The sequence below is a fragment of the Electrophorus electricus genome, chromosome 2 (genome assembly GCF_041902795.1).
Source record: "Electrophorus electricus isolate QZ-2024a chromosome 2, ASM4190279v1, whole genome shotgun sequence".
NCBI lineage: Eukaryota > Metazoa > Chordata > Actinopteri > Gymnotiformes > Gymnotidae > Electrophorus > Electrophorus electricus.
This window is the reverse complement of record NC_137498.1, coordinates 42,669,417-42,678,116: the sequence shown is the minus strand read 5'-3', so window position 1 is coordinate 42,678,116 and position 8,700 is coordinate 42,669,417. Positions and strand designations below refer to the sequence as shown.

General features: G+C 38.6%; 1 protein-coding gene across 1 annotated transcript; it reads left to right on the top strand.

The window, feature by feature from the left end:
• Positions 1-1,208: 1,208 nt before the first annotated feature.
• On the top strand, positions 1,209-3,326 carry LOC118241927 (perforin-1-like). The gene is made up of 2 exons (XM_035529482.2): positions 1,209-1,865; positions 1,970-3,326. The coding sequence occupies exons 1-2, from the start codon at positions 1,330-1,332 to the stop codon at positions 3,147-3,149; spliced, it is 1,716 nt and encodes a 571-aa protein (XP_035385375.1). The 5' UTR covers positions 1,209-1,329; the 3' UTR covers positions 3,150-3,326.
• The last annotated feature ends 5,374 nt before the right edge of the window (positions 3,327-8,700 follow it).

Sequence of the window (8,700 nt, the reverse complement as noted above, 5' to 3'; positions counted from 1 at the left end):
CACTGCTAAGGCCCTATATAAAGACCCTATGGAACATTACACTCAGTACACACTGCTAAGGCCCTATCGAAAGACCCTATGGAACATTACACTCAGTACACACTGCTAAGGCCCTATCTAAAGTGTTTTGTATGCACTTAGTATGGTGACAAATCATAAAGCATTCTAATGTATAGTTTCATTTTTCACAGTGCAAAGAGCTCTCATGTTTGTTATTTAATTGTATCACATGTCTGCTATTTAAATTTATAAAAAACATTTATTAACTTACCAAACTACTGAGCAAAATTGAACTTGTTACATGTAGCAGGATGTTTTGATGGTAAAAAAAAAAAAAAAAGAAATTCTGATCAGACCAAACAAGTCCTGTCCTTTAAGACACTTTAGCAGACACTTTATAATAAACACCTTCTTTGTATCTACACTAACTGACCATCTTATTAGGTACACCATGTGGACGTCTCTATGTCAGAAAGGGAAGGAAGGATGTGAGTGGCAGCAGAGCACGTAGAACCTCTTTTGATTTTAACACAAAACAACAAAAGTAGAAACTCAGCCAGGAAATGATTCTCAGTTGCTTCTTCTTCTCAATACACTTTTCAGCAGGACAGTTTGCTTCTTTGAAAGGCTTTGACTGTGCCATCTCTCAGCCGCAGGTTACAGACGTTGAACTAATTGTAATGTATCACACCGCTATTGGTGTGGGTTTTTTTTTTACTAGTGTAAGAGTCACTGCAATGTTGATGTGATATTTTTACACAGGAGTGAGTGGAGGAAAATGTATACACATCTGTAACTGTTTACAAAAAACTTTTTTGGGGGAGGGGGGAGGTTGTAGATTTGGGGCCAAGTGTCACATAACTTCAGAAATGGCCCAATTGGATCAGCACAAATTTTTAAAAATCCATAACTGAAACTTACCTTTCAAACCTGTGTTTTAGTTTGGCTGTTCTAAATGGCTCAGTGATGTTGAGGTCAGGAGACTGTCATGTACCTATAATCTGAACCTTCACTTTTTTCTGCTATATAATTACTAAGATTAAGAATGCTGATTTATAATAGGTCTTCTAAATCATACTGGCAGGAGTTGAACACCAATGCATCATCTAAGGTACATTTCCACACGTCACAGTGTTAGTTTCAGTGGTCAACCACAGGTGTTTAAATAGAGTGAAGAAGACAGTCCCTCCCTCTGCTACGGTCTTTAAAAAGCAGTGTCATTTGGTCTGAAATTATTCTTATCTCAGATAAAGAGTTCAGTTTTCTAATTCACCACTTATTTGTCATTTGAATTACTTTAAAATACATTGAACTTTGCAGTTATCTCATATGATGGGGTGGATGCGTAATTGCCTTGTGGGCTGGTGGCTGTGCTACTCTCTGATCTCTGTGATCACTGCTGAAGATCAACTGATACTGGGGAGTCCAGAAGATTGCAAGAATTCTGACTTTGTCCCTGGGTACAACCTTGGAGGAGAGGGCTTTGACATTGTGAAGATGGAGCGTAAAGGTTCCTATGTCATCGACATGGAAACGTGGAACACAGGAAACGGCAGCTGCAAATTGCATAAAAACAGATACTTAAACGGACAAACGGAGAAGCTGCCCATTGCTGTGGTATTCTGGAGATCAATTTCAAAGTGTTCACAGAAGATTTCCAGCAAAATGTATGAGTCAAGTGAAGCTGTTGTAAAAGATTCTACCTCTTCAGTCTCAAATAACTGGAAAGTTGGTTTGGACATACCATTAACAGCTGGTGGATCATTAGGGGGCACCCATTCCCGTGAGGCAACCAACGCTATGGCAAAGTCAAAAGAAGACAAATTCAGTTTCGCTAAGCATGAAGTCAAATGCAGCTTTTACAGGTGAGACATTCTTTGATGTAAAATGTTGAAAAACTTTTCAATAAGAGATTCATTTTCACTGTGTCCAATCCATAAATATTAATGGACTAAAAATTACTTTACAGCTACAAAATAGCATCATCACCCCCACTGCATCAGGACTTTCTTCAAGCTGTGAAGTCTCTTTACCCCACATATGATTCACACTCCTATCAAAGCATAATTGATAGATTCGGCACTCACTATACCACAGGAGTCGATCTGGGTGGGAAGATATCGGCAGTAACTGCCATCAAAACCTGTAAAGCAGCAATGGATGGCCTTACAGACACAGCAGCTAAGGACTGCTTGGATGTAGAAGCATCAGGGACATATCAAGGTGTAACACTGAAAACAGAATTCTCTCACTGTCAAGAACTAAAGAAGAAACTGAATATTAAAGAAACATTCAGCTCAATGTTTGATGACCGACAAACAGAGGTTACAGGAGGGAACATCAATGATGAAGACCTCCTTTTTTCCACTACATCTCAAAATGCCCGAAAAGTGTGGCAGGAATCCTTGAAGTCCATCCCAGACGTAGTGACATACACTCTTAAACCGCTCCACTTACTGCTGAATGATAATAACCCTGCTAAAAAGGGATTGAAGTCAGCCATAGAAAAGTATATAAGGAATAATGCCTTAAAGCAAGTTTGCTCTGAGTCTTGTAAAATAGGGAAGAATAACAGTGCCAGAGACCGCTGTGTCTGTGTTTGTCAAAGAAGTACAAATATACTGTCCAACTGCTGTCCTACTGAAAGAGGTCTTGCCACACTGAAGGTCTTTAAACTTCATGCTGAAAATTTATATGGAGATACATTCTCCAAAACAGATGCCAGTGTGGATGTTATATATGGTGATCTAATTAGGCGCACTGCAGTGATTCATGAAAATGACAATCCTCACTGGAATGAATCATTTGAGTTTGGTTCCATCACGATATCTCTGAAAAATAAGCTTACCTTTAATGTGTATGATAGAGACACCTACTGGAATAGTAACCTTCTAGGTACATGTGATTTTGATCTTAAAAGTGGAAAATGGAGTGAGGTTTGTATGTTTAAGTATGGCACCTTCTTTTTTTCCTATACTGTAGAATGTGCTCCTAGTCTACAGGGTCCAAAGTGTGCAGATTACAGTCCTTCTCCAATGGCCTCCTCTCTGGCTGAAATATTCAACTCCAGAAATGGCATTCTGGCTAAAGATACGTGGAAGCTTGAGGTAGCTCAGAATTTCTCTCACCCTCACTTCAAGGACCAATAAGGGTAGTTGGGAGAAGAATAAAGTCATATGCACTAGTTTTACTAAACACCTTAACTCCCATTGCATGTTCCAACACTTTAAAGTTTTTTTGTTTTTCAAACATTATTAGCTTAATTATGATATAGCATGATTTTACATCCAAGAAATATGCGTTTAAATAAAGCATTCACAAAGACAGACTTGTGTGAATTGTCATTCATCAAATGCACTTTTTAAAAAATTTAATTAAATTGCTAGAAACAACTAATTAGCTGTGTTCAGAGACACAATTACCCATCCTTTCAGCATCATGCAAGACCCGGTATAGCTACACTATCATTCAAATTTACTTCCATATGAGATTTTTTATGTCACTGAAGCAGAGAAGCCGAGAAAGAGAAATCTAGTGCATCTATCAAGCATGATAAATCTGGGTAAATGACACCCACATGTTGGCTCCGAATTAAAATCCAATAAAATGAATACAATAAAATTACTAACTAAAACGGACACAACTAAACAAGGTAAATCAGGACCCACTAATAAAATAACATTCTTAAAACATAAAAAATTTAACTAATTACAGCTGCTGAGAGGCGTGTGGCACATGTGACCTCTAGCTGTATCCTCAGAGCCTCTTCCTCTCTCTGGTCAGATGCCACAATATTAAACAACTATTATACAGTACAATAACCATGTATAGGATTACTAAGATATTACTGTATTATTCCTCTTTTTTCAGACACTATAGAGAAAAACTATAGAAATACTACAGAAAAATGCCATTTCAAGAATATAATGACCTTACAGTATTTACAATACATTGTATTTTGAATTTTCCCCCTTTTTGTTTAGTTAGATAAATGATGAGATTTTATATCTGTCTATTGTTAGCTAGATAATATTTTAATTATGGTAACATCTTTGTTAGTCAAACGTCAACTTCATTCCTTTTCAGCACAGATATATTGAGTGAAGAACAAAATACAGTTTACCCAGGATATGATTCTACATGACATAACAGCAGCAAACAGTACAAATCTAATAACACATGCAATAGTGCTACTAGACATACAATAAATGCTGTAAACTGTACACAACACTATTCATAAACTCTACAAATCTCAGTATGGTGGTCTGGAAATAAAACACCAGAACTAGAAACAAAACCTAACCAGAGAGGAGCACGGAGAGAACCAAATACAAATACACAGCACCAAGACGCAGAGCATAGATAAGAGGCAAAGTTCATACAACATACAATGCAGATCAAAATTAGAGAACAACACACAATTTCCTAAATGTCAAGGTCACTGTGTAGTCCTATGTGAATTTATCCTAACAGGAGTAAAAGAGCAGTATTTTAAGCTTATTTCATGAGTTGTATATATTCTAAAGCACAGTATAAAAAACTGAAATGAGATCATTGAAAAGAACACTGATCAAATTTAGAGAACACTTTCAGATACCAGCAAGTTATTGGTGTTAATCTGGCACCTGGTGCTAATTTCCTTAATTATCTGACAAACCCTATTTAACTGTCAGCCGAACTTTCCAGTTTTCACTGACTTTGCAAGATGGTGATCCGTTCCAAAGTGACTGAAACCCTCCAGCAGCAGGTTGTCCAGATGAAGGCCAAAGGGGTGACCCTATCAGCCATAGCACGAGAAGTTGGTCCTTCCAAGTCTGTGATTTCTAGAATATTGTATCTTTACAACATCACAAACTCATTCAAGTCCCCAAAGAAGGCCGGTCACCCACGAAAGACAAATGCAAGAGAGGACAGGACAACGCGGAGAAACACTTCGGGTAATCGGTTCAACACTGCAACTAGAATTGCTCACTGGTTCAGCACTGAACAGGGTAAGGAACTGTCATCAGTGTCTTGACGTTTAAGAGCATCTGGACTGAAAGCCCACTCTGCAGTGACCAAACCTCTCATTAGCAGAAAGAATCAAAAGACTAGACTAACCTTTGCTGAGGAGCATGTGCGAACAGAGGAGAAGTGGTCCAGAGTTCCCTTTAGTGATGAAAGCAAGTTTAATTTATTTGGGTCTGATGGGGAAACATTGTTTGTTCACAATCTGGGGAAACACTGAACCCAAAGTGTGTAAAGAAGTTAATAAAAAGGTGGAGAAGGAAGTGTCATGGTTTGGGGAATGTTTTCAGCAGCAGGAGATGGACCTCTCGTACAGCTACATGGCAGAGTGAATGCAAGTGTGTATCAGAACTTTCAACACGTGCTTCTTTCCTTGCGTTCATCACTCAGTCAGCCAGCAATTTTTATGCAGTACAATGCCCCCTGTCACATGGCAAAAAAAAGCAGTTCCTTGAAATTGAAAACATTGATACAATGAAATGGCCAGCCCAGAATCCTGATCTAAACTCAATAGAAAGCCTCTGGAAAATCTTTGACCGTTATGGCCAAGAAATCCAGTCACCGAACTGTGGAAGAGACTGCAAGAAGAATGGACCAAAATCACACCAAAGCAGTGTGAGATTAGTGATGTCCTGTGGCTGCAGATGTGCTGGTCATTCAAAGCAACAGCCTGTAAACCTCCTACTGATTGGTAAGTGTTATAACCTTCACAAAATGTAGTTAATCTTTCTGTGCTACAGTCATTGCTATTCTCTAATTTTGATCATTGTGTTTTCTGCAAAATAGAGGTTTTATGTTGAAATACCTTTGGTTATTTTGTAAAACATTGTTCTAGTGGTATACGCCTAACAAAATCCTTCAAATGTTGACCAATGATTACATTTATTTCTGAAAAAATCAAGTGTTCATAAATTGTTCTCTAATTTTGATCTCCAGTTTGATGCATACAGATGCAAGACAAAGGACTGTGGTCAAAGCAAGGGAAAAATACATGTCTTCAGGAGTGACCCAGGCCAAAACAATAAACAAAACCCACACTAATGAAAGAAAAGTACACACTAAATAATCCTAACCATAAAAGAAACATGCAACAGACTTCCCTAACTACCTGACACAAACACAGAGGCAAAACCCACACCCAACAAAAATGGCAGTCACTCCCTACCACCAATGTCAAGAACAAAGTAACAAACAATATTTGCACTTTTTATACAATCAAGGTATAGGTACATACACAACAGCTACCAAAAAAGGAGGAGCTAAGCCTAAGACGAAGTCCAAAAATGGGGGAAACAAAGTCATAGACAAGTCATACAAAAGTTCAAATCACAAACCAACAAACTCTAACACAACTCTCTCCCTTCTCTTCCTCCTTCTCTCTTGGGGGAAGGGCCATTAAATAGTAGGAGCAGTTGAAAACCCGGTGAGGAATGGGGCAGAGTCCCAAATGGGGAAATCCCAGCAGTGAACCTAGAACACACACACACACACACACAACCATCTTTCCATAATTTGTGCATATTGCTTCAAGTTCATGTGATCTCCATAAGAAGCAGTATCTTCAAGCATGCTCCTGTTTGTACAACTGAATTAGCCCTGCTGAGCTGAAACCTGAAACTGCTCCCTCTGGCCACACTTTTTTTTTTTTTGTGGGATCAGCAGGACAGATGCATGGTCAGCTAATGTGAGGTGGTTGCAGGGAACAGCCATTTACACTTCCGTGAACAAGCAGGCACACCCAGAACACAGCACCACCCATCACTGAGACTGGGCATGCAGCCATACAATCTTTCACACACACACCAGGACAATTTAGAGTAACCAATTCATCTAACCTGCAGATCTTTTGACAAAATGAAAATCTATCTAATCTACCAACCTGGTGAAATCATATTAGCTACCTTAGCCTGGAACACATATTAGCTACCCATTAAGGTCAGCCCACCTTGTCTCATGTCTTCAGATGCATCAAAAAAGAAAGCGGTGCTTACTCTTTCTCCCTTAGTGACTGGGGCTTCTTCTGAAACTCTGCTCATTTTAGTTCATTTTACAAGTAAGATGCTGGGCTGAGGCTAGGTTTGTTGTGTTGTATTATGACAGAAACACCATCTGTTACATGATCTGTTTTTGAATGCTTTCAATCCTCTGCTTCTTTATCAGCATCTGCAATAAACTGCAGATGTATTTATATTAGCTTATGTTATTACAAAACATTTATTAGACACTTTAGGCTCACTTGTTTTTGTTTGTTTGTCCTGGATGCTACCTTGCATCTAAACCCTAACAGTCACATGTCATGTGATGTCCTTGCTGAGAATACCACACAGAGGTATGCACAAGCAACTGGTTGGACCACACTATGGAACTAGGTAATAGTAAGCAAAATGCTAATAAAGTCTGCCTTAGATGTTAAAGACTTAGCAACAAGAAAACATATAAATTTGACTGATGACACTTCTTAAATTCATGCAGTATTCTGGTCTATTTCAATAATGTAGTGCAAAAAAAACATGAGAACATCTACTATAGTAACAGTGCCAGCACAGCCCACTAGTTTTACCCCGCCCAGACATAGATCAGCCTCACCTGAATACTGATTGACTACACCTGTCTCTCGATTCAGTTTCTTGTATAACCTCTCGGTTCCCATAGCATACTCGTGAAGTATTGTATCCTCATGCATACCGAGTGTTCATTGTTCCTGTTGGTTTTTCTGGATTTTGACCTCTGCTTCCCCTAGACAATGCCTCTCTCTTAGCCCTTCGATGATCTCAGATTCTGCCAGCTGGTTTGGAGCTGGACTGTGCCCTCTACTCTCCTCTTCGCCATCCCCTTCACGTTTACGACTGCCCTTCTAATTCTCCTCACAACTCCTTCCTGCCTGTGTTTACAATAAACTCTTGCATTTGGATCCACACCTACCTGTGTCCTGACGATTCATTACAATTATATAATACAACACACTCCAGGAAAGAAATGAACCGTGATGGTGGAAGCAACTACACATTTGATTCTTTTAGTATAGAAGGATATTTTACTATATATTTAGTAATGCTATTTTCACCTTTATGATCCCTAGATTTGCTGAACAGAAATAGACATTGATAACATGACCTGCCTTAACAGGATATACTAAATTTATTTGGGGAAATAACCTGCTGAGGCTGCAGTGTCTGAGCTATGAGCATGTAATCAGTGCTTGTCTCACTGATAATGGTAAATGGTTGCTGTGCCCAAATAAGAAAACCAATAATAAACACCCCTGTTTTGTGAATAATAGCTTGATTAATATAATGTTCTGATAGTTTATTTATATTGATCTGAAGATCTGCTGGTTTTATTGGACTAAATTCCTTAATCTCTTTAGGCACAGTGTTTGTTTATTACTGCTTTGACAATAATCCTGAAGATTTGAGCCTTTCATTTTTTATCTGAATTGGCAAGTTGTTCACAAGGGAAAGATATTTATGTTGCCTAATCACCTGAATTTGTTTTCTGCTGTCATGGAGGGGTTACATTTACTTTAGATTTGATTATATGTGTTGATGCTGCTTCCTGTTTTTTAAACTGTTTCAAGCCAACACCACAGTTTCAGCATACTGGTTCTTACTGCTATCTAACGCTTTATCAGTTTTTTCCTAGGATGTAACTACATTCTATCTGGAAACCGGCAACTTCCACCAGACATTGAAA